The 26,613-nt window shown below is 47.3% G+C and overlaps 1 protein-coding gene across 2 annotated transcripts in view; it reads right to left on the reverse strand.

Annotated features, from left to right (window-relative positions):
• KIF26B (kinesin family member 26B) overlaps positions 1–26,613 on the reverse strand; it is a 499,837-nt gene that overhangs the window by 12,187 nt on the left and 461,037 nt on the right. For both annotated transcript variants that reach the window (XM_024133668.3, XM_055084204.1), the window contains 2 exons: positions 11,058–11,220; positions 6,608–10,019 (listed from right to left, as the gene is read on the reverse strand). In XM_024133668.3, coding sequence (XP_023989436.1) covers positions 6,608–10,019; positions 11,058–11,220 — 3,575 coding nt within the window. The remainder of the gene's footprint in view (positions 1–6,607; positions 10,020–11,057; positions 11,221–26,613) is intronic.

Raw genomic sequence — 26,613 nt, forward strand, 5'->3', positions numbered from 1 at the left:
GTGCTCCGCAACGGGAGAGGCCACAACAGTGAGAGGCCCGCGTACCGCAAAAAAACAAAAACAAACAAAAAAACATGCAGGGAGGCCGAGGAACGCTGAGCATCAGTGGGAGGATGTCCAGCTCTCGGAGGCAGGGAGAGTCTGAGCATCTTTCAGGTGGAGACCGGGCCTGGCCACCAGGCAGCCCGAGTTCCTCAGGCTGCAAACACTCGTGATGGGGCTCCCAGTAAGCCCTCTTCCTTCAGTTGGATAATGTGTACTCAGCCCCCAGGAAGGGTGAGTGGTCCTCCCCCTCACCTCCCCTGACCTCGAGGACAAGTCAGGGAGCAACAACCCTTCTAAAAGCGAGGTCAGTCATGTATGGGCATCTCAGTCATTTAATCCACTGGGTGCACATGTTCAGACATTTCTGGGATGACTCTTCTAAGGATCTGTTTACGTGAGAAATAGGGGAGGAACTGAGGAGGGTCATGGGATTGGTGGTGTATCAGTTACCTATCACCGTGTAACAAATTAGCCTAAACCCAGCAGCTACAGTCCTGTGAGGCAGGGAGCTGGGAGCAGCTTATTTAACTGGGCGGTTCTGGCTCAGGGTCTCTCGTGAGCTGCAGTCAAGCTGTCAGATGGCGCTGCCATCATCTGAAGGCTTGACTAGGGCTGCAGCATCCACTTCTAAGCTGACTCATGTGGCTGTTGGCTGGAGTTTCAGTTCATTGCCTGGTGGGCCTCTCCACAGGGCTACTTATGGCATAGCAGCTGGTTTACCCAGAGCAGGAAAGAGCAGCTACCGTGTCTTTCATAGCCGAATCTTGAAAGTGACATACCATCACTCACTTCCGCCTTATTCTATTGCACACAGAGACCAACCCTAGTATAGTATGGGAGGGGACGAAGCAACGGTGAATACCAGGAAGCAGGGACCATTGGGGGCTACCTAGGAGTCTGGTTACCACAGATGGGATGTGATCAGATGGGAAAATATCAGGAATAAGGGTCACTCTCTATCTCCTTCCAAACCATTCCAGGACGTCCTATGAGATCAACCCGATTGGGGAAAGAAAAGTAAAGAAGCCTGAATGGAGAATGACATTTCACTGGGCTATTGTAGCTTAATAGAAATACCCTGAAGGCAATCTAATTCCCATTGTCTTCTTTCCATGCTTTTTTTGCAATCTTCTCAACTTCCTCACCACGTCAATCAATCCCTGCCAGGGTGGGAAGTGAGTGACCAGTGTCGGGTGAGTTGCAGTCTGGGGGTTTCTCCTGCATGTAAAGAACGGCTATCTTGCATTTTCTGAGCGTTCTGAATTTGGTCACTGGTAAATCAATTCTATGAATGACCTGATATCGTCCAGGTCTTGCACCCACCACTGAGGAGACTCCCCTCCCCTCCTGTCTCCTCCAGAGGTACACTGGGAGCCTTACTTGGGGTGTGATGGGGAAAGCTGAGGGCAGGGGCAGGGGAATGTGGTCACACCAGAGGAAATGTAGTTTAATGCTGTGAAGGAAGTTTCAGAGGGAGAGATGGCGCCCTCACGCTGCTGGAAAGGGCACAGGAAACAACGGTGCCCAAACGCCACGTCATCACTAGGAGAGAACTGACCACTGGGCCTTTGTCTGGGTCCCCACAGAAATATGATTTCTTGGATTTTCAGCATGCTCCACCCTCTCCACCTCTCAAGCAGATGCTTCCAGCTTTCTTTTGAGCCTAGTCCCTGTCAATGACCACTTCCTTCCAGGTTGCTGGAAGGTCAGGGAAGTGTCCGCTGTAAGGAAGCTGTGGGGAAGAGCCTTAGTCGGGCAACAGTGGTGCGGGGCCCCATCAGGTGCAGCTGTCTGGTTTGGGATCACACGTCCTGATGCCAGTGGGTCAGGATTCCTTTTTCTTCTCTATCACTCCCTGCTCATCAGCCCAGCACTCAGTCTGGACGTGGAGACGTCAAGTGTGTAAAAAAAAAAAAAAGAAGCACTTAAGCTGATAAATGCCAATAGCTTTGCTGCATGAAATGGCCCCAATTTGACCTAAGCCCACCCTCTCCCCTCCCCATCCAGGCTTGGCTGCCACCTGCGTACAGCAGGAGGGGCCCCCGGCCCGTCACGCCCCACTCTATCCTCCGCAGCACTGATGGCCCCAGTGAGGAGTCTCATGTTGGGCCTTCCATTTTTATCATCACTGAGTGCAGATAAAAGTGTCCACATTCGCCATATATTCACCACTATGTATAAAATGGGTAACTAATGAGAACCTACTGTATAGCACAGGGAACTCTACTCAAAGCTCTGTGATGAACTAAATGGGCAGGAAATCTAAAAAAGAGGGGATATATGTATATGTATAGCTGATTCACTTTACTGTACAGCAGAAACTAACAAAACATTGTAAAGCAATTATGCTCCAATAAAAATTAAAAAGAAAACAAAAAAACCAACTCCCTGTCAACTGCCCGTTCAAGTCCTGATTCACTTTACTGTACAGCAGAAACTAACACAACATTGTAAAGCAACTCTACTCCAAAACAATTTTTTTTTTAAGTGTCCCCACTGAGTCTGAAGATGCTGCTTCTTAGGTCAAATGTCAGGAAACATGGGCATTCTGAGCGCCGAGGACTCACAACACTCCTCAGGGAACATGCTGATGTCCATCCCCACTGCCCGCCCCTGAGAACCCGCCGTCATCAGCTTTCCCTCCGTCACCCTCCGTCTTCATTCCAACTCAGGGTACAGGCACTAGAAAGACACTGAGTCAAAAAGCGGAAAGCACGAATGCCGGGAGGACCCACAGGCATCCGCGATGAGGAGGGGGAGGGGAAAGGTCAGCGTGTGTGGATTTACTGGCCAGCAAGAGTCAGCTCCGTGGCCTCCCAGATGAATGAGGATAGGGCCGCACTGGCTGCCGGAGAGCTTGAATTGAAGAGTGAACCCTTCCCAGGCTGGACAGGAGATGGGGAGGGGCCCGGCCGCAGAGCCCAGGCCCCTCACATGCTTGCTCTAGGCCTCTCAGCCCCGTACCTGCCTCCACCAACTCTCCACTCTAAGGGGCTTCCTCGGTGTCTTAGGGAGCCAATTACTTTTCTAGTAGTTCCCAACTTATAGTCAAAAAGGCTATCTCATTTGGAACCCTTTCTCATCTGTTTCTAGGTAGAGTCTCTTAGAAACACTCTAGAAAGCTTACAGCTGCCAAGAAGCTGCTTGCCTTATCCCTGTTTCCATTAAGCCAGGAACCACTGTGTTTCCTGAATTCATTAAAACAAAATAAGATTGCACCTGAGAACCGAACGAACCGAGGGGTGTGGACAGAGTGAACCATGGTGTTCTAGGCCCTTTGGAGGAGTAACTGGTCACAGGTTTTGGTGCAGTGGATCTGCTAACTGAACCCAGAAACCCATCGGTCAGTAATGTTTACTCGGCACCCAGAGAAGGGAAGGCACAGTGTTTGGTGCTTAGAATGGAAAAGAAAATAGAGGATAGGCTTAATGTTTAAAACACAGGTCACCAGCAGGGCGAGATACGAGAAGTACATAGAAAAGAACTCAGCTAACTTGTAGGACCACACGGTCAGCCAGCCAACCAACCAATGCATCCATCAATGGTGTCCAACTGATTCATGGTAACCTGTACCAGCCCAGCACTGGGGACCCAACAGGCTGAGTCAATTGCCAAACAGGGCTCTCAGGAGCTCATGTCCAGGCAGGTCAAGCCCTGGATGCATCTCAGAACCGACACACTCCCTGGCTGGTTTCTCTCCTGGGCTTTCTGGATGTTGTGTCACACCACACCCGGGCCTGCTACAGTGGAAATGAACTTCACTCAGACCAAGGTGCTTCACTCAGATCTAATTTTCATATTTCCCCAGCCAGCCTGGGAGAGAAGGAAAAAAAAAAAGAGAGAAGCCAAGGGGGTAACACACCAGGTTTGGGGTGAAGTGTCAGGAACATGAGGAGGAAGAGAGAGAGAGTGTCCGGGAGAGCCCACATGATTGATACATGATACCAAAGAGCTATCAATCACTGAGAGGATGGGGCCTCAGGGGCGGCCAAGCTGATGCAACCATGCCATAAACTGCCCATCACCAATTTCCATCCTCTTAGCAACTGAATGCCCTCTGGACAGGGTGGACATTCGCTCCCCACCTGATCTGGCTGTCATCACTCTACTTCATGGCTAATGGCTACACGTATACATTCGTGGACCTATCATGGGGGAGCTGGCAAGGAACGGTGGAGGGACTGATGAAAATCCATCTATAGAAAGCAACCCACAGCTTCTGTCACCTTATGACACTCTCAGCCAAGAACCTATAATGACTCCCCATTGCCAACTGAAATAATTCTTATCAGAGTTGCCAGATGTTCAAGGAATAACTTGATCTGGGCTTACATTTTCTGTCCGTTATTACATCCATTAAGAATATCCCCTTGTTGGGTTAATCCCACTCTTTATCCGTAAACCATGCTCTTACTGCCTCAAGTCGTGCTCCCATCACTGCCTCAGCCTACAATGCCCTTTACCCGCTTTGTCCCAGCATCCTTTAAGACCTGGCCCAATCCCAATGTTTCCCTGTAGGCTTCTTCAATGTTCTGGGCCCTCTTTGTCTAAATACTTCCTACCCTTAGCTCTCACGACCTCAGTCAGCACTTGGCAAGACACCTTGGTTCATGGTTCACTGTTCCACACTCTTCAGCCTTGCTCGCCAATGAGATGACACACTTCTCACAGTGGCCTTGTCTTCTACGCTGCCTGCTCCTCCCCAACCACACTTGCAACTTCCGTGTCACCAAGCTCTAACTGCACAGAAGAGGCCTGATCAATATTTAACAACTTAAAAATAAATCCCATTGACTATGGATCATCTTATGGAAAGGAAGTCATATTACCACCAATATTCTTTATATTATTTGCACCAACTTCTACAACGTGAACATCAGAGAGACCATGGTGGTTCTCTACCAACCCCTTCATTTTACTTTGACGTGAGAAAACTGAAGCCCAGAAGTATAGTTATTCCCTAAAGGTCACACAGCCCAAGACCCCAAGTCTCCTGCTTTCTAGATCAATCATCCCACTGCACCAGGTCGAATTCTGCGCACTCTCCGCCGACATGGATCTCCAGGAATGGGACTGGAAAGGTGAACCATCATAATGTTTGGTTGTTTCCACTGTCACCTGTACTACAAAGCACTCAAAAAACTCAAGGTTCTCTTCCTGGCAGTATATTTCTAGTTCATTTTCACTAAGGAAATAACCAAAGCATTAAAGCAACCTCCACTAACAAGATAACTGCCTGTCTCCTCTGCAGTTCCAAATGTCTCTAGTAATTGTAAAATCAGGCCATCGAGCTAGGAATTTCCTTTGAGGAGTTTTATGGCTTCTCTTAAAGAAGTTGCCTTTGATTTATGCTGATCATGTCTGACAGCCAGCATTTTTCTTAATAATAATCATAAATAAGCGAGACAAGGTCACCCAGCCTGCAAGGAGCATATCTCCACTGCCATATCCATTATGGAGCCTGGGATCTACAGCAGCCGCTCACAGCGGTCCGATGCCCTCGGCACTCTCTATTAAATCCCATCTCTGGCACCCAGCCTGGTGCTTTGATTTTACACAAACAGCCTAACCTAACAAGGGACCCTCGAGAACAGCATTTACAAAAGGAGGTAGCAGCAAGCAAGGACACGTGTAGAGCCTGTGGTCCACTCTCCAAGTGGTTATTTTAGTTTTTCTTCCTCTTTACTCCAGTGTAACAGCCAGACCAAACAATACAAGTCAAAAAAAGAGTAAAGCTATTGTAAGAATAAATTGGATTGGTAGATTCAAGATGCTAAATTAAGAGTACGTGAAAGCACTCTGTAACACTCAAACTCCTGTGAGCACATAGCAAACGTCACACGATAATCTGGACTTTGAAGACCAAGACTGGGTAGATTGTAATAATAAGGTTTAACAACCGAGTACGGGGAAGGCCAGATTTTTTTTTTTTTTTTTGTCAAAGGCTCTGGCTTAGGTAAACTTCTTTGCTATTTTTAGTAACTGCTATCAATACATTTGAATGCCCTTGACCCTGAAAATAGGACCCAACAGCTGTCATGTTATACTGAATGGATTTCTGTTCTCCACTTGTCTTAGACGGGGCTTCTGCTCCCAGGTCTGCTGCTGAGACCCAGGGCTGAGGGTCTGAAGTAGAGCACCGTCAAAATAGATCAAAGCCTGACGCATACACCGCCTGGGAAATAAAGACATCGAAATTCTGACAGCCGCGATGACTCCTGAACACGCTGGGAGGCTAACCTCCTCACCGTATTTCACCATCTGTGATGGGGTGGGTGAATGGGGCGATTTACATCATAACGTCTAGAATTACAACATGACTGCATGGGTCCCTTGAGGTTGGTTTCTTTGATTTGAGGCCAACAAATGGTTTCTGATGTGCATTGACCACAGTCCCTACATTTGGACCGGAACATTCCAGAGTCTGCACTTGCCTGTGGTGTGACAGTGAAGCCCTCCATGGCTCTGTCCCCAGCAGGTGACGGGCGGTTGGGGACAGGGGCGCCCATCCCCGAGTCCTGGGGCCCGCCCTCCGCCCGTCGATGCCCGGGTCCGAGCCTACCTGAGTTGGCGCGCTTCTTCGGGGCTTTGAGGCTGCGGCAGCGCCCGCCCACGGAGCTGCTGTTCTCGCTCATGGAGTCCTGGGCGGACGACGCGCTGCCGGTGGCCTCGCTGTCGCGCATCATGCTCTCGTAGCCGCTGCTGCCGCCGCTGTGGTAGAAGAGCGCCGTCTTGCCCATGGCGGGCGGCAGCTCCCCGCTCAGCACGCTGCTGTTGTCGCTGCCGTGGCCGCTGCTGCAGCGGTGGGGCCTGCGAGGCGGCGTGATCTTGCTGTAGGGCGAGGGCAGCGGGACGGCGGGTGGCGGGCGCTCGTCGGCAGCCGCCGCGCGCTCCTCCGCCTCGGGCCCCGCGCGCCCCAGCAGCCCCCGGGGCCCCGCGCCGCCCTGCAGCAGCTCCGAGATGCGCCCGTTCACCGCCCGCAGCGGCAGCTTGGACGCCAGGCCCGAGCCCCGGCTCCGGCTCAGCGATTGGGTGGACCAGGACATGTGCTTCCCGCCGGGGGGCGGGCCGGAGCTCTGGCCCACCGCCTGCGGCAGGGACTTGGTGGAGAAGCTCAGGGTCTTGGTGGTGGAGGTGGACAGGCTGCGGGCCTTGGGGCTGGCCAGGAGCAGCTTGCTCACGGCGGAGATCTTGGACTGGCTGGCCTTGGGCGAGGCCCCGGCCGACTGCGCGGGGCCCGGGTTGGTGGGCGAGGCCCCGGCGCTGCGGCCCGGGCTCCTCCCCGTGCGGGGCATGGTGCTGTCCTTCCCCGCGTGCAGCCTGGAGCTCACGGAGGACAGGCTCTCGGCTCTCTCCAGCGAGAGGCATTCGTAGTGGCTGACTGTTGCCCTGCCGAGAGAGTTGGTCCTGCTGGCCAGCTGCTCCAGTTTGGCACCGAAGAGCTTGCTGCTGCTGCCCGCATCCTTCGTCTTGCCGCTGGGCTCGTCCGGGAAGCTGGCCGAGAAGGGCGCCGGTTGGTTCAAGGGGCTGCTGGAGTTGCTGCTGCAGGCGCTGTGCTGGGGGCTGGCCCGGTTCTTCTGGTCCAAGCTGGACTTTCGGACAGGGGGCAGCGGGGGAGTCCCTTTGGGCCGAGCCAGGACACAGTGCTTGGGTGACGCCACCTTCCTCTCCAGGGTGGCCTTGGAGGGCTGGGTGCTGGAAGCCGGGCCGATGCCGTTGGTCTCGGCAGGGCAATGAGAGAAGAGGCTGTCTGGTTCCTCCTGCCTGCTGGCTTTCTGAAAAGCCCTGGGAAGGCTGCTCGACTTCAGGCTTTTGTTGAGATGCACAGGGCTCTGGGCAGCCACACTGGGCAGGGCCGTCTCACAGCCATCCACAATCCTCCTGAAGTTGTCGGCCACAGGGGAGGCAGATACCTCACCGCTGCTGCTGCTGAGCCCGTCACTGGGGCTGGCCTTCCTGTCCTGTTCCGCTCTGGCCTCGGGCTTTGGGGGGCCTGTGGCAGTCTCGTGCCTAATCCCTGTTTCGTGGGGATAGGCATTCTCTTTTTTTACCTCCTCTTCTCGTTTCAGCCAGGGGTCCTCAAATTTTATCTCTTTCTGAGCACCACTTTCCTTGCTCTCCGGAGACCGGGCTGCTTTGGGGACTGAGCTGACGGTGGCAAGGGACGCCTCGGGCTCTTGGACGTTCCGGGGGCTCACGGCGATGCAGGGGTAAACTGTAATGTTGGTCTTCATGGGGATGTACCCTTCGCAGTTGCTCAGGCTGGCCGTATTAGAGATGGTGACCATGGCTTTGCCCAGCGTGGATATCTTGCAGCCTTTGATGGGGGTTGCTCTGTTGAAGGAGTCGTCCCCCATGTCCGACAAGATGAGCAAATTGTCGGGGCCCGCCTTGGGCTTCTCTCGGCACACCACGGCGGTGTTCTGGATGCCGCTGACGAACTCCGAGGCCGGAGGATCTGCCATTGCTTCTCCGTGCCCGAAACACGTCTGGGCTATGAAACTGTGGCAGGGCGGCTCGCTATCACTACCTGTGCTCATCTCACTCAGCCAGGAGCTGATGGAGGAACGCCTGCTCCCTGCCTCCCGGGCCTTCTCCTCCAGGTTCAGTTTCGGGAGGGGCAAGAACTGCGTGATGCTGACCTCGGAGACAGGAGCCACGTTTGAGTAGCACTCCAGGTCCTCGCTGACGCTGCCGATGATGCTGACGGGCCTGGAGCCCGAGGCCAAGGCCTGCACCGAGCAGTCGCTGTTGAAGCTGATGATGCTGGTGGGGCGGCCGCCGTCCAGGACCCCGCTGATGGTCAGCTCCTCCACCAGCGTGAACACCAGCTCGTCTTCACCGTTCAGCTCCAGGGGCTGCTGCACTGTCACCATCGTGGTGCTCAGTATCTCCTTCTTGGCATCTGCAGAAGTTGCTGCCTGATGTTCAGCGTCCACGGGGGTTTCTGGGAACCCTTCGCTCCCAGTAGACATGGATTTCTTCAAAACCTGGGGGCTCATTCCGACCGGGGGGGTACGTACCTCGGGCTGCAGCAGGGACTCACTAGATACCACGCCCGCATCCTTGCTGAAGGTGGGCAGGGGGGCAGGAGAAGGCAGGACACCCTTCTGGGTGTAGACTTTGCACCTCTGGGAAGGAGAGCTGGCCGGCTTGTACTCTGAGGTCTTGGACAGGCTGGCGATGCCCAGCCTGGGGGAGCCCATAGGCCTGGGCTTGCCTTCTACAAAGCCACAGGAGTTCAGGCTTTCCCGGCTGCTCTGGAGGCTGGGGCTCTGCACGAGCTGGGAAGAACTGTGCTGGCTGCTGCTGCCTGGGATGCTTCTGGGTGAGGCAGGGGTGGGGCTGTTGGTGAGCCATGCAGCAGGGACAGGGGAGTGATTCCCCTGCACCTTGGAGCCCGGGGGCTCACTGCCTTCTCTAGCTGTCAGCTGGCCCTCTGACCCATCATCTTCCTTATCAGACTCACAGAGTGGGCTTGCCCCAGCTGCTTGGCTTAGCGGGGCACTCTTGCTTGCCTGCTGTGCCCCAAACTGGGCCGGCAGCTCTTCGAAAGGGAACGTGCTGGACTCCTCGCTGCCGTCAATGCAATCTAGCCTCTCCTGCAGCTCGGCGAACGTGTTGCACTTCAAGCAGTCCCTTTCCGATTTGCTGGCCGCAGCCTCTCCGGCCTCCGTGGACCGGCTGTCACCCCTGGCCGCCTTCTGCAGGGCCGGCACGATAGGGACAAAATCTGGAGGCCCCTCGTTGTCGGTGAGCTCCTTGTCAGAGAGGGCTGTGCCATTTGGCCCAATGTAGATGACCGTGTCGCAGGACTGCTCGCTGCTGGAGGAGTAGTCGGGGTCGCTGGACAGGTGAGGGATCGCGAAGTCCGACTCCACGGCGGCCCTGGCGTGGAAGGGTCTCAGCTGGGTGGGCCTGCGCATTCTGCCTTCCTCACAGGAGCTCTCTCCCCCGGAGGAGCTCGATGTGTACTGTGAGTGAGAGGGGAACCGTTAGTGTGGGCCGCCCTTCCAAGACAGCCCTCCCAGGGACCCTGACTTCGTGGGGCAACTGGTGGAGGCCACTGGCTCCATATAGGCCATCCAGACCCCAGTGGGCCTCCCTGCTTATGGGCTGTCACCCGGGGCGTGCCAGGCCAGGCACCCAAGCTATGCACGTCATGGCCTCATACTCGAAGGATAACCCCTGTGAGGCGCACTGGGGAAGCAGAGGCTGCTCATGAAACGGGGTGACCCGCCCAGGTCCCATCTGACTGCCTAAGGACTGAGGAGGGGTCACCAGTTTGCACACCCAAACCATTTGTGACAACTTGTGCCACGGAACACTGGAAAGATGTGTTTTTGACCAAGAAAAAAGAAAGATACAGAAACAAGGGGGAAAGCCCTCCACAAATCACCAGCTGGCTATGGACCAGAGTGACCACAATCATGATTATTTTCTCAAACGTTCTTGTCACACCACCACTGTCCTGGCTTTGCCTTGGCCTGAGAAAATGAGCCCAGTGGTTTCTAGCAGACTCTGCACCTGGTTTCAGACTCTGTTTCTGGTTTCAACCAGAAACCATTGAATTGACATGACAACACCCAGCAGCCCGAAAATGCCTCCTGGAAATGCAAGGGAAGTAGGGCCACCTGAGCAAAGAAGGGTCAGTCAGTTGAAGGACCAAGGTAGGCAAGAGATAAACTATGAATAGTTCCCGTCCCTCTCAGAATTTTCAAAGTAACAATCCATTTAAACTATCTAAAGTGGACCAAGTACTCCCTGTTAGGGGTCCAGGCTGGATGACCGAGGAAAGCACCAGCTGTGCGGAGGGGAAGTGACTTCAGTATCAGCCAGAAGGTGTTCCTGCCCCAAGGTGGATGCTGAGCCAGGCCAGCGGCAGCCAGCCATGCTCACCATGCGCCTGGTGCTGGGGGATTAGAAATATTGATTTGGCTCTTTCTGACTCAGTTCCAGGGCAGGGCTACGAAAGCTCCTTCAGCCACCTGCACCCCCTGCAAGCTCCTTACCTTCGTTTTCTTTTTCTTCATCCTCAACACTCTCGAGGCGATCTGGATGGTGGACAGGGTTTCGGCATAGTTCCCGGCGGCGGCCGAGATGTGAGCGATCATGGTAGTGCGGCAGTTCACGTTCCCCAGGGACTCCCGCAGCAGCATGGTGAGCTTGCTTTCTCTGCCAACAAAGTGAATTAAGGCTGCATTAGCGGGCCATGCTTCACTTTGGCTGTCAGGGTAGGGCTTCAGGCCCCTACATGGCTTGTGGTGGGCAGTGGGGTTTTTTTCCCCCATTTTTTAAATGGCATACTAATTAACATCATCTTCTACACGAGGCTATTTGTAGTTGACAGCTGAGCAAGTGCTTCCAACCCCAAGGATGGAATTCATGCAAAACACCTCCCCGGGTACCACCGTCCTGGCTGTGATGGGGGTATTCCTGTGTGTCTGCGTGTGTGCATATGACATTGCACATAATGAGACCTGGGAATAGAAATGAGAGGAAGGGATGGAAAGAGAACAGCTCTGTGATCGGTGATTCGGCATGCTAGCTGCACACCCGGCCCTTCTTTGCAAGTTTCTGCACCAGGCAATCCCCACAACAAAGAGCACTTCCCCAGCCATGAACTTGTATTGAAGATCTATGGGTTTATAATACATACAAGGTTTCTTTTGCCAAGGAGTTGCACCCACTTTATTGCCATTGTCTCTTAACTCCTATCTGCACACGGTAGTGACGAAGGAAAATGTATTCATATTCCTGATTATTACCGGGGACACACAGACATAGGCCCGAGCACTCACTCAATCAGCAAAGCAGAACTTTCTAGAAGGGACTCCTCTAAGGACTTTGCAGGTGCTGCGTGGGGCCAGTGCCCTGAGGGATGATAACGAGGCCCAGGAGTTTACAGATGGTGTTTCTAGGCTCTTTAAAAAGTGGTCTGGAGGAATGGCTCATGTTTTTCCATTCCTATACTTGTCCCAACATTCTTCCTGCCTTGCTTTTAAGAGGCTTCTGCTTACGTCATCATCTTACCTGCTGCCAAATGTCACTTCATCTCTGGAGACTCCCCTGATCCCAAAGGCTGAGGGAGACTCTTTGCTTCCCATGCCCTGTGTTGAGTTTATTTTGCCAGATGAGAGGGGTTTGTCCTCACGCCTGTGTCCGCATCAGACTCTTAGCCAGACATCCCCTCCTTTCCCCCCCCACCCCGCCAACTCAGCTCTCTGGAGAGAGACTGTCCAGCTCAGGAGACTCAGTGTGACATGCAGGCCACTGTCAGCAGAGATTAGACCTTGGAGACAGGAAACCACTTCACATGTGACCTGCATCAGGCCTTCAGGGAGGAAAGACTGGTGTAAGAGCAATAGTTTTCCCTTTCCATCTGGGACCAATTAAGGTGTCAGTTCAGGGATACTGGGCTCACTGTGGCTCAGTGCCAGGGCAATTTAAAAATATATCAGGATTTCCCTTCGAGCAAAATAATCAGTGATAAAAGTGATGGAGAGTGCTATGGACTGAATGTTTATGTGTCCTCCAAATTCATGTGTTGAAACCTAATGCCCCATGTGATGGTATCTGGAATTTGGACCTTTGATTAGGTCATGAGGGTGGAGCCCACATGAGTGGAATTAGTGCCCTTATAAAAAAGACCCTGGAGAGTTTCCTTGTCCTTCTGCCATGTGAGGATACAGTGAGAAGACAGCTGCCTGTGAGCCAGGAAGCGGGCCCTCACCAGACACAAATCTTCTAGCACCTTAATCTTGGATTCCCAGCCTCCAGAACTGTGAGAAATAAATGACTGTTACCTAAGCCCCTCAGTCTATGGTATTCTGTTATAGCAGCCTGACTGACTTGGACAGAAAGGTAAGTGGGGTATGGAGGAAGAGACCTCCAGCCCTAGCTCTGGGCTCTAAACATTTAACTTCCTCAAAATGTCTATCAGGAGTATCATGGACACCAACCAGAGCTGACGACCAGATGGGGAAGTCAAGTCCCATTCCTGGCACACATTCTCAGCAGAGACACTGCACCTGGATGAGTTTAGGACTTTGTCTTCCATATGGGAAGTGGAAGATAGATTCCATTAGGGTTAAGTTGTGATCATATATGGTTAATTCTTATTATTCATGATAGTTATTTTTGTTAAGTCTCCATGAACACTGAATTAGTGAATGCTGAGCCATGCTCCTAGGGGAAATACATGGTTTTAGGTTCCTGAGACCCTCTGGTCACAATATTTCATCAATGGTTCAATACATAATCTTGTTTTATGTGCATATCTGTTTAAAGACACCTTATTTTCTATTTCTTATAAATAATGAATTATATGTACTTTCTATATAATAAAACACTAGCTGAGAAGGGTTGAACATTTCCCTGACCCTGGGTAACATGACCATAAATTTCTTGGGCTTTAAGCCTTATGTTATTGTCCACTATGCTTTTAAAAAAAAACTGGTCATATTGTGAATCCACAAATACAGCCTGTTTCTACAGCTTCATTATGCACTTTAGACGTAACCTGAGTACTTTCCAGAGCAGTCTGATATACATCGGTGAATTTCCTCTTCCTTTTTCTGGATGTGCCATATTGTTGATTCATTAACACTGAACTCACACCAACAGCACTATAATATCCCTGAATGAAACTAACACATATATTTTCTCTGTAAGGTACATCACAGCCTTCTTGCACTAAAGAACACTAGACAGCACTGCAGCACTACACCTAGGGGCCTACTTTAAACAGTGAGATCACCAAAAAAAGCACAGAAATACTAAAAAAATGTGTCACTAAATAGACTGCAAAAAGGACCCTTGTTTACATGAAGAGAGGTGAAACAAGAAGGCAGGGCTGTTGCCTTGTCCAGTTTCAGCTGGGAACATGTGCATTGGGTGGCTCAGAGTTTTTGCTACTAAGCATGTCTGCAAATTACGGTAAAAGTATGGATTTTGAATATAATTCACAACATGGAATCTGCAAATGATTCCAAGGACCGACTGTACTATGAAGTTCCTAATGATAAGTCTTGTTCATCAGTTACACTCTGCTGAAGGCACACCCCACTTATTTCTCCATGTGACCCTGTAAAGTCTTCAGGAAACGATACCAAAGACAGAATAAACAGATATAGCATTGTTATATCAAACTGTTTGCCCTGTGTATTTCCACATGATTCCCCATTCATGAGTCAATCATAGGACAATTTTATTTTTTTAAGTCCACATTGTTGGAAGAAGCCAGGGCATGTGTGTTGCCTGGCAACCAGAATTTTAGCTCTCCTTTGGAAAGCCAGTAAAACTGCCAGCAAGACTGTTTCATGTGGGCCTCTCTAGACTCTAAAACATACCTTATGGAAGTGAAAGATGGTGGCTATAAAGCTTTGGTTTTTTCCACCTCTTCATGATCCTTTAACTTGGAACAAAGACAATTAAGTTGGGGAGGGAAGGTGAAAGAATGGACAGGGAACTAAAGGCTGCAAACTGTAGGTTTAACTCAGTGTCTTTGGGAGGAAACTAAAAAGGTTCAAAAGAGTTTCTAGGGCAGTGGTCAGCACAAACTCAGTTTGCACTCTGCATGCAGACTGAGGCTAGAGGAAGAGGAGAGCACAGGTGCAGAGCTCCTTGCCACTAAGCCTCAGGGCCGGGCTGGATGAGGATTTAGACTCGGGGGCCGTGTGGGAGAGATGGGTTGGGTGGGAGAGGAAAGCACTGGTGATGGAGCAGAGCTGACTGGGGTCTGGGAAGAACCATGCCGTTCTTTCAGGCAGCCATGTTCTATGCACACATATTCCACCTCCCTCCCACCCCAACTGTACACACCTTTTAAAATGATTTTTGGAAAAATGTCTTACTTTTAAAAATAAGTCAACCTTTTATTAGAGCAAGAGGACACCAAAAAATGGCATAATGAGTAAATTTTAATTAATAATATTAATTTTACAAGAGCATGAAAGAGAATGTAGTACTCTAGGACAGGGGCTGACAAACTAAGGCCTGTAGGCCAAATCTGGCCCACTGCCTGTATTTGTAAATAAGGTTTTATTGGGACACAGCCACACCAATTTTTTAACACATTGTCTCTGGCTGCTTTCATGCTACAACAGCAGAGGTGAGTAGTTGTGACAGAGTCTATATGGCCCCTTAAAGCCAGAAATATTTGCTATCTGGTCCCTTACAGAAAAAGTCCATTGACCTGTGCTGTAGAGTAATGACATAAGGTGGTTTCATTTTATACAGAGTGCCAAAGAGTTACCAACCAGAGCACAAAGGTGTGTCTTAGTTTCCTTACTATTCAATAATCTTGTTCTGATTTGATAGTTGTCTGTGTTTTCTTTCTTTCAGTTCAGATGTTTCATGAAGGGAGAGCTTTTAAAGTCAGCAGCATGGAAACAGGCAGAGGAACCAATGCTGGCTTTAGAAATCACTTGACCATCAGGACACAGCTATCAGCAACTGCCCCAATCATTTCCTATGATGCAGAGCCTGTCCTTCTCAAGAGGGCTGTGAGGTTGCTCACCCTCCTTCAACTTGTTAACTAGTGAATGTCCACAGTGGCTCACTCAAGAAGCATTTGGTGAGTTCTGACCATCAGGAAGCCACCCTGCAGATGCTGAGAACGTGCAGGGCAGAGAGCCTAGAGGACCTCAAGAAGCCCGCTATCCAGTGAGGGAGACACACATGTAAGCACACATACCATCCAATAAAGCTAACGACAGAAGAACAAATCTGAAACAGCACATGGTAAGGAAAGACCCTCAAGGCTGCGGGGTGTCTCCACCATCCCTGTTAGCTCCCTGATGGCTAGAGAACACCCAGACCTTGATGGTTATAGTGTGGTTCCGTCTCCTTGGCTGGGATTCTCCTACGTGGCAGGCATCCAGGGATGTATGAGCTTGAGGTCCCCCAAACACCCGACAGAATTCTAAATTCCTTTCTGAAAGGACAGTCTGGAATCTCTAGTTCCTTGTTCTCTGACCCTGAGAGCTGGAAAACTCTCTCAACTGGTAATCTGGTACCGGGCCGCCAGTGAAATGAGATGTCCAAAGTCACACATTTGCAATGTTGGCCAGGTAATTTCATAAGAAAAAAGCCATTCCTTTCATGAGAGCTGTTAAATATGTTTCTTCCCCAGAAAGGAGGTGAAGAACTCTGGAAGTAGAAAGAAAGGCATCTACGGACCACATTCTTCTGAAGGAGAAAAACGTAGTGAGCTCTGAATCGCCAAGTTGGGCAACCCAATTACAGCACCATGGGATGGCTCTTCCTCAAGGCCTGCTTCTTGTGAGAGAGAACCATAAATGTCCACTTACAGACATGGGTCTGTTGTCAAAAATGTGCCTCCTTTAATGCAAAAACAATAAGGGCCCAGAAGAAAGCAAGATGAGTTATGTTAATTCTTAATAAAATGAAAGGAAAGGAGCTTAGTTAATCTAGAAAACTAATCTCCAGAACAATTTGCAAGAGAAGGATTCCTGTGGGCAGCAGACGTATAAATCATAAACATACACACGTGCGTCTACCCAGGCACACACACAAGCATGCTCTTTTTTAGGAAAGGGAGACAGGGCTTGTTTATTTTTAAGCAATGCACCTTTGGCATTCAAGAATGGAAACCACACACACTGAATTCTTACAGGTGTCAGATATTCAGATCAAGATAATAACCAATGTTTACACGTCAAGAAAATGTTGGTATCACTCACATTGTTAAGGATATGACCCTGGAACTACATTGCATTCTAGCACCTATCCCATTTTCTACCCACTTTACCTGTAAACTGCCAGACTGTATTGTAGAGCCCCAGACAGAGAGCTTGAGATGCTGGGCAAGAGTTGCCAGGGATCGAGCCAGCTCTAAGAGTTCTGATCTCCCAGCCTTAGCCCCCAAACACCAGGCCCCTGCATCCACCCACTGATCACCAGGGGAGAGGAGAGTGAAAAGGAAGAAAGAACAGAAAGGAAAAGAAGGACCAGAGGTAGGCTAAAATCATGAACTTGACCTAGTTTTTCGCTACTCTACACCCTTTCTCCCACTGACCCTGTCTCCTTCCATTCACATCCTATTGGTCTGTGAACATCCTTTTAGACTGTTGCCTGAAGGGTCACCGTTGTCCTCTGGAGACCAGCCCAAGGTCTGGGGACAAGGGTCCCAAGACACCAGCATCTATGGCCCAGTGCTCCTGGCCAAGGTGGGCAAGATCAGTGCAGTTCTTTCTCTCTCATTAGAAAGAACATTATGCAGAGGGCAGACTGAGTCACCATGCCCCCTGGGTGAGGGCAAACTCTCATGCCTCTGTCTGTCTTCTAGGTCCCAAGCAAGTATGTTTACTTGTGACACTATTGAGTTGTGACACTGAAATACATACATCCACAAGGGAAAAATCACTTCCCTTGCGTTTATTTATTTGTAAGGGATTGGTGGTGCCCTGTTCATGATTGCTTCACAGACATTCACATGTTTGGGAGACTTTACACGCCTTCTTGCTTGGGAAGCTGTCTGCTCTGCAGGAGTGGCCTATGCTCAGCAATGTGCCCCTCAAGGATGCCAACATTTTAGGACATGAATTTTCTGGTTTCTGGTACTAGAGAACAGCCCAAACCTTGGTACAGGCCAAGCTATCCTAATGGCATTTTCAAAAGGAGTTCATGAAGTTAAAGGTCTTTCTGCTGAGTTTCAGATATTACTCCATTTGTACTGCAAATGGCATAAGCAGGTCCGTGTTGTGGGATGCTGGGAAGGAGGGTGCGTAATCCTGGCAGCCTTGATGGAGAAGCACGGTTCTCAGGTCTTCCAATGAGAGTGACTCTGGCTTGCAGAATAAAGTACTGGCGAAAATAGCTGCCTGTGTCTGGCGCGTGTGTTAGAGGTGCCTCTGCCAGCACTGGCATGCAGCAGCGTGGGAGACGATGAGACGGCTCATCAGAGGACAGCTTAGAAGAGGACCCTGCAGAGAACCACCCACTGCCAGCCGAAGGACCAGCCTTTGTGATCTGACTGATATGCTACCTGGTATGAGTTCACGCCTTACCTAACCGAAGACCACCTGTTGGTGGAGGTCCTAAGAGTGGTCAAGGTTAACCTAGCTGTTCTCTCATGGAGCTCTTTAGTAAAGACTATAGAACCCTTAGCACAAACAGCACCATTTGGGGACACCTCTGATGCAGGGTAATACATGGGAGAGATGTGTTCTCCCCATGCCATCCTGTTTATTCAGGGCTGGCACCATGGTGGCTTGACAACTTTGGTGGCTGTACCCAATGAGAGGCAGGAGAGAGGTGATGGTGCCTAACAGGGGCCTCTATTCTAGGTGAAGCAGGAGTTGCCCCCAGCAGGACTACATGATGAACATTCACGAGAGCTCCCTAAGGGATATCGGAAAGGATCTGGATAGAAAGACAGTTTACATAAATAAGAGGGTTTAAACTGTAGGGATGGGTTGGGGCCAAGGAAATCTGAGTTATGACTTTACTCATTTACCCCTGTACCCATAGGAAGATGAAATCTAAGGAAATTTGGGCTACATGAATCCATTTGATCTTGGATATCAGTGTTCTGTTTATCTGAATAAGATAAAATTCACATTAATTCAGCCCACTTCATGAGAAAGACCAGCTGTAAACAGGGAATAGACTCAGAATATTTCAAAAGAAGTTTATAATGTAACTTGAATTTATAGCTAACGGAAGGTTTCAAGTTAAAATCCTAACTAATCTGCTTTGATCTCACTTGAGATACATTTGCAATTATTGAAGTGGCTATAAAATACGGGTTCACTTATATACATTAAATGTGTTTCATGAAAACTTTCTTACTTTTGCTTAACAATTCATTCCTTCTTATCTAGAGCAAGAAAAAATTTCCATCCTGGTCTAGTCGTTGATCACTCAATTACTAGAATGTGAATTACTCTTGGTGTTCTAAATCTAAGTTCTGCTCAGGAAAATGTACATTCATTTGAAGGCTGTAGCACTCAGGTATAACATAAGACATCTTAAAGATAATTCATGTAATTAGAATCACAATATAGAAAGTCCACTGATTCTAGGGTACAAGGTTGAAAGATAGTTACAAACTTCCAGTTATAAAATAAATAAGTTATGGGGATGTAATGTATGGCACAGTGACTATAATTAGTAATAATACTGTATTGCATATTTGAAAGTTGCTGAGAGTAAATATTAAAAGTTCTTATCACAAGAAAAAAACATTTTTTAACTTATGGTGGCAGATGTTAACTAGAATTATTATGGTGATCATTTTGCAGTATATACAAATATTGAATCCTTATGTTGTATACCTGAAACTAATATAATGTTATGTCATTTATACTTCAATAAAAATTCTTAATTGAGAATAAAAGAAAAAATAGAAAAATAATTTTTTAGAACCACAGAGTATTAGAGTTGAAAGGATTTAGGGGTCACTGCATTTACTAATAACAGGACTGCCACTGTTACAGGTGATCTGCTTTCGGCCAGAATATTCTTAATGACTGAAAACTTACCATCTCCCAGGCAGCCTGTGTAATATTTTTGAATAGCCTCAATTATTAGAAAGCTCTTTCTTATATTGAACTTATATCTTCCTTATACTTCTAACCCACAGACACTCAACTCTGTTTTCTAGGGGCACACAGGGTGTGCCAAAAGAATAATCCTTTTGCACACACTGGCCCTTCACATTTTGAAAGACATTTAACATGTCCTCCTTAAATGTTCTCTTGCTTGGGGATAGTCCATGTTCCTTCCATTGCTCTTCAAATATTTGGTTGGTCATCCAAGCTCCACTAAGCCCCCCTCTACCTACCACATAATTTAGTACTTCCTCTTTGCTCAGACTTGTCTTGACTCCTGTGTAGTCAAGAATATGGCCTTGCTCAAAGAGCTCTAGCCTCTGCCCTCAGCTTCTGGGAAGTAATCTGTATTGTATCTGCTGGGGGTATCTTTGTGTAGGGTGGGGACTGGCCACAGCAGATCATAGGGCCACACCCAATAGTCTTAGGGTAGGAGGTGGCCATGCCAGAGAGATCAACTATGTGATTTAGGTCAGGGGCTTTGGGTCATGTGGTATTAGTCAACCTAGAGACCAAGTTCAACTAGGTTGGAAATCAATCAATCATGTCTACATAATGAAGCCCCAGTAAAAACTCTGCACACCAAAGCTCACTGTATATTGTCACACATAGACAATGGGAGGGTAACACACTCTGTCTCCACAGAAGACAATGGAAGCTTCATCTTTGGAACCCTCCCAAACTCCACCCTCTGCATCTCTTCCTTTGGATGATTTTAATCTGTATCCTTTCTCTATAATAAGATGTAGCTGTGAGTACTTTCAGTGAGTCTCTGAGTCCTTCTAGTGAATTACCAAACCTGAAGGTGATTTTGGGAACCCTCTAAACTTGTAGTTGGTGTCAGAAGTGAAAGTAGTCTTCTCTGGATTCTTCCTCTAATTTTGTAGTTAGACCCTAACTCCTTGCAATTGGTGTCAAAAGTCTTGGGCAGACTTGGCAGTCCAAGGACTGTGCCCTCAAACCTCACAGTTTGGTTAATTCCAGGTAGCTCTTTTCAACGAGGTCCTTGAGGGCAAGAGCTATGCTTTTATTTTGATCTTTCTTTTTATTCTGATCTTTCTTCACAGTAATTCAAACAATGTTTATGACTTATTAGCTCCAGGACAGAAAGGGAAAGATCCTATATTTAGTTTTACTTAGTTTAGCATAATCAAGAGCTATGAAAAACAAAACAAAACAAAAACAATAACTTAGAAGGCAAATCAGTAGCCCTTATAGACAAATAGAAAATAATAGGTCCATAGGTTTCCCCTGAATTAACAGACTACCCAAAACTGAGTAAGCTAATGAAGTTTGAGATACTATAAAGGGGTGCTTAATGGTTCATTAAGCATTTAGTGAACTCTGAAGACTGGTCTGTACAGATGCATGCTCATTTTTTAATCCATGTGCAGGACCAGATTAGGAGTAATAATAATGTGTATATTGTTACTGCAATTTAGAATGTAAATACTACTCTGGCATTTTACACATTATCTGAAGTTTTACTTCCTTTTAAAAATATGTATATGTATAACTGATTCACTTCGTTGTAAAGCGGAAACTAACACACAGTTGTAAAGCAATTATACTCCAATAAAGATGTTAAAAAAAATTTATTTGGCGCAAGCCATTATGATTAATTACGATGTTTTGCAACAGACATTTCTATAGCCTTGTCACTTTTTATAGAGCCTTTGCAGTGGTTTATGACAGCTTTACCGGAGGAGGGATAAGGAAATACCTCAATTATGTTGCATTATGAGCATTACACATCTTTTGAGTAAAGATGAGCTCATTGTACTATTTAGAGACTTTGCTATTCTTCAGCTTTAAATCATCCTCAGGTTTAGGAGCATGTGTTAATTCCAATGTCAGAGATCTCTGCAGTAATCCAAAAGGCACTGATGGGTGACAGAGATGGAGGCAAGAGTCATGTTGTCATGGTAACCCAGAGCTTCTCCCGATTTCTGCTCACCCCCTCCTTCTCCGTGGATTCTCAAAGAATTCTCAAGAAGAAAGAAAATGAAAGTTGCAAATGGAATTCTTGATGTAATAAAATCCTATTTTTGCCTAGCGCCTGAACTCAAATCTTTCCCACTGCCTTCTCACTACACCATCCCCAAGCCTCCTATATCGCCTTAGTGATAAACTAAAAGTTTTAGAACATTCCTATGCTTTTTCATGAGTTTTAATGTCTACTTCAGGTAAGAAACTTACATGAAGCTTATGTTTGATGTGGCATTTCGATGGTGCCTCTTTCTATAGCTCAGTCTGTGATCACCCTTCAGGGTTATTAGAACTGTGCAGAAACTGGGCTTTGAAAATCTGCAAATGTATTTAGATTTCTTTCAAAAGAAATGTGTTTACCAAAAAAAGGCAGGGAAACATCTGGAAGGGTCTCATCTACTTTTTTAACCTACTCTCTAAGCAAAACACTAAGATGACAGAGCAATGTGGGTACTAGGTGAATTATGGGGCTTTTATTTTCCAACACTGGAAACCCAGATGACCCCTCTTCTACCACATTCCTTGGGAAGGCCAAAAAGAAATTAAATAACATTAGACAAGGAGTCTGGGATTGACGAGTACACTGCATTACAATCGTGACTATTTCCAGTCTCCAGAGTTCAATTTAGCCAATTCCATGCTTTCTCTCTATCAAAATAAAATAAACAGAGAAAAGGCAAATATGAGCCCTAGCAGTCATTTCATTTGCATTCACTTGACTGCATTCTGATCCTGTGCACACAAAAGAAAGGGAAGTCTAAGCTCTCTCTGCTCATCAGACTGCATATCAGTGGGCACCCCTTGTGCTGTAGAATAACCTTCCAAGAGAGGTGACATGAAGCTGGCTCATTATGTGAAGCCAGTGGTACAGAATATCACCATGTCGGGAAGGATTCAGACCAGTACTTGGGAGGATGGATTAGATGATTAAATGTGTCCTTCCTGTGATCTCAAGCTCATATCTCTTCCTGTGCAATGGCTTTTCTTTGAAGGAAGCAGCATGGAGCTTAAAACAAGACTCTGATTGTCAAGGACAGGATGAGCCATTTGTGCTCTCTGCTTCCAAACTTGCTCCCTACTCCTAACCAGTGGCCTTTCCAAGTCTCAGGTGGGGGATACTGAAAGTGGTTCCAGGAGCAAGAGTGAAGCACCATTGCCACAAAGTCCATTACTCACCGAGATGAGAGCCCTTGGGTGCTCACCCTGTGGGCTGCACACTGGCATGACCATAGTTCTGTTACTTCATTGACTGATAGTCTAGGAGGCTTCCTCCTTACCATATAAAAGATGACAATAAAGACAAACTGGTGGCTTTGAACCTGGAGTTGGGCAGCCTAGTGAGGAAGAAGCTGCAGAATATCCTAAGGTGCCTTTCTGCACTGTGGATTCTAGCCATCCCTCTCTAGTCATTACTCCCTGAACAAGTGTGGTCTTTTGTGCCTCTCCTGCTTCTGGGTTCATCCCAGGTTTTGGCCTGGAATGACCTTTACTTTATTTACTCTTGTCTATGGAAATAGGAATGGAAGTGCTGGATAACATGGTAATTCTATATTTAACTTTTTGAGGAACTGTCAAACTGTTTTCCACAGTGGCTGTACCATTTTACATTTCCCCCAGCAATGCACAAAGGTTCCAATTTCTCCATGTCCTTGCCAATACTGATATTCCATTTTTTGATAACAGCCTTTCTAACAGATGTGAAGTGATATTTCATTGTGGTTTTGTTTGCATTTCTCTAATGACTAATGATGTAGAGCATCTTTTCATGCGTTTATTGGCCATTTGTAATATCTTCTTTGGAGAAATATCTATTCAAGTCACTTGCCTGTTTTTGAATTGAATTGGATTTTTGTTGTCGAACGGTAGGAATTCTTTATATAGTCTGGATATTAATCCTAAATTAGATATATGATTTGCAAATATTTTCTCCCATCCTGTGGGTAGTTTTTCAATCTCTTGATAGTGTCCTTTGATGTACAAAAGCACCATTTCATTTTTTGGCAAGGCTTTATCAGTCTTAGATTTTAACTAACATTTTTCTTTGGCATTTGTGGTTCAAAAGCCTTCCAATATTTGGTGTTCCTATGATAAGCCTGCCGATAAGAGTTACCAAAGATTTCTTATGCTATTTTGTGCTTAAGATACTTATCCAATACGGTCCTTGTTACTTGCAGGCCACTAACCAGTCAGCAGATGGGGAAAACCTGAAAGACTCTTGTTAAGCACATGTCCCATGGACTGCCTGGGGATAAACTTCTTTTGAAATCAAGAATAACCTACTCTAAGGATGTTGATGAGGGTAACTGTGTTAGAATGCCTTCTGGGTATCACATGTGGTTTAAAGAAACATGATTCCACACTCTTCACAAAATGTACCAACTGGATTGGCTCTTGGCACAAAGACCAGTGCCTAGTAATTGGAAGGAATTAAAAGGAAATTAAGTTTAAGAATAGTTTCCATTACTGGTCCAAGTCTGAGAAAAGATGTTACACAGAGGCCATAATTCATACATGAAATCTTATTGGGGAATGACATGAAAAACATGAAAGAATTATGCATTTTTTGAAAAAGAATTAATAAACATTTGAGTTTTCTAGTGATAGTTACTTTGTTTAAAAAAAAGGCTACTGCAGCACAAATTCTGAATCTTTTAAGTTGGTAAGTTCAATCACAAATAGCTATTCATTCCTTACATGGGATAAATGTGGTCTGAGTTCAGTCTATTCACTGTCATCCCTGAAAGATCCCTGACTGGGCACTTTCTCAAAGTCCTGCCAATGACAAGAGGCTTTCAAATTAGGAATCAATCACAACTTCCTGTGACACTTCTTTGCCCCCTGACCTCACTTTTTTTTTTTTTTTTTTTTTTTTGCGGTACGCGGGCCTCTCACTGTTGTGGCCTCTCCCGCTGCGGAGCGCAGGCTCCGGACACGCAGGCTCAGCGGCCATGGCTCACGGGCCCAGCCGCTCCGCGGCATGTGGGATCTTCCCGGACCGGGGCACGAACCCGTGTCCCCTGCATCGGCAGGCGGACTCTCAACCACTGCGCCACCAGGGAAGCCCTGACCTCACTTTTTAAATTTTCAAAACATCTCAGTGCTTTCCCAAAGTGCTATGAAAGGCTCCTGGTGGGTTAGGTTAGATGGATGGTCCAAATGCCGCTAATGATGCCTGCTTTTTTGGAGAACTGCATAAGATGGGCAGAGATCATGTCTAACACAGTGCGCAGCAGAGAGTTGCCTTTCTATAAATATTTAAATAACTATCTAGTGGGTACTTCTCCAACAAAAGAAGTCTCCCCCAGCTTCCTATCTCCATAACTTCCAAAGCATTACCTTTTTTTCTACCTCATAGGAGCCATGGTCAGAATAAAACCAAGGTAGATGACACTGCCTTGGATTAGAACGGGTGTCAAGTGCTCAGTACAAGACTCACAGTCTCACCGATGTACAGCAAGAGAGACTCTTCCGGACCCTCTAAGTGTTCTAGAACACAAGCCACGGCCTACTCAGGCATGCACAGCTCACAGTCATCAAGGGTAGATCATAGAAGAGACATTCACACCAAGGTCACTGTCAGTCCTGTCTTGAGAAATGTGTACAACAACGTTCCCCAAAGAGGAACAGTCAGAACCACTGATACACCCTCGAATTCAGTCAAGACTCTGGCCAAGTCAAGCCAGGTCAGTCTGCTAATTGTGTCTGTGTTACGACCCCAGGGCTCTTCTTAGATTGATAACACACAGCATGAAGGTCTCAAAAGCAAAAACACATTAGGTTTCACAGGGTGTATGAGTTAAAAGAACTGAAAAAGCCAGCTTGCAGAGTTCAATACACTTGGCTTGTAGAAAAGATGTTCCAAAATAGCAATAAGGGGTCATCTGCTTGCAGTTAAGTCTCAGCAGAGGAAGCAGCTCCCTGTGTGGTGGGATGTTGGAGAGTCTTGTTACAAAGAAACTGCCCATCCTCATTCCTTTGCACTAATACACAGAAAGTCTTAGGCAAACAAATGTGCTATTTTGGGTAGTTTACCCAACAAGCATGTATTAAGAACATAGGATAGGGACTTCCCTGGCGGTCCAGTGGTGTAGACTCCACACTTCCATGCAGCACGGCCAAAAAAAAAAAAAAAAAAAAAAAAAGAACCTAGGATACAGGGAGGGCCAGCCCTCTGCTGGCCCTGGAATTGCAAACACAAATGAGACATGTCCCCTGGTCTGCAGGGCTGTAATTAGGCTGGACATAGGTCCTGGTTTGCCCAGAAGAGTCGCAGTTTATGCCTATTATCCTGCATCTGTCTGGTTTATTTTCTCCTGGAATTTTTTTCTTTTTTTTTTTTTTAAAAACAAAGTATTATTATTAGGACTTTAAAAAATGAGGTGGGAAGAGTTGGGCAGAGCTTCACTCTTTACTTCCATAGTCCCATCTTGCAACGTGTTTGATACATGCAGTGAACAGAGTTCACATGTTAAGACATAACGTTCCTACCGAATGGAGAGACTTGTGCTGAAAGGCAGCTGATGGGTTATTGCACACACATAATTCATAACTGTGCTCAAAGACAGTTCTATTTATACCCAGAGAAATACAAACCATAATTGTCAAAATTAGCAAAATGTACACATGTAGATTTGGAGTAACTGAACTACAAAAATGTTGTGATAAAGCTTATGTTAAATAAAAACCGACTTCATCAGGGAGTAGGCAGTTCTCTTGCTGCCTGTCATCAACTGGATTTGAGAAATGTTTGTGACTTTAAAGAACTAGCTTAAATGATATGAAATTGCTGACATTAGACAGTTTTTAACTTCAAAACATACTTTATGAATCTACCTAAGTGTCCTACAAAAAAGTATAGGAGTTTTAGAAACAGATCTTCTAAATTTGATTGCACTTTGTTCAATATAAAGTCATAGGGCTTCCCTGGTGGCGCAGTGGTTGAGAGTCCGCCTGCCGATGCAGGGGACACGGGTTCGTGCCCCGGTCCGGGAGGATCCCACAT

Source organism: Physeter macrocephalus, chromosome 4 (assembly GCF_002837175.3).
Source record: "Physeter macrocephalus isolate SW-GA chromosome 4, ASM283717v5, whole genome shotgun sequence".
Lineage (NCBI taxonomy): Eukaryota > Metazoa > Chordata > Mammalia > Artiodactyla > Physeteridae > Physeter > Physeter macrocephalus.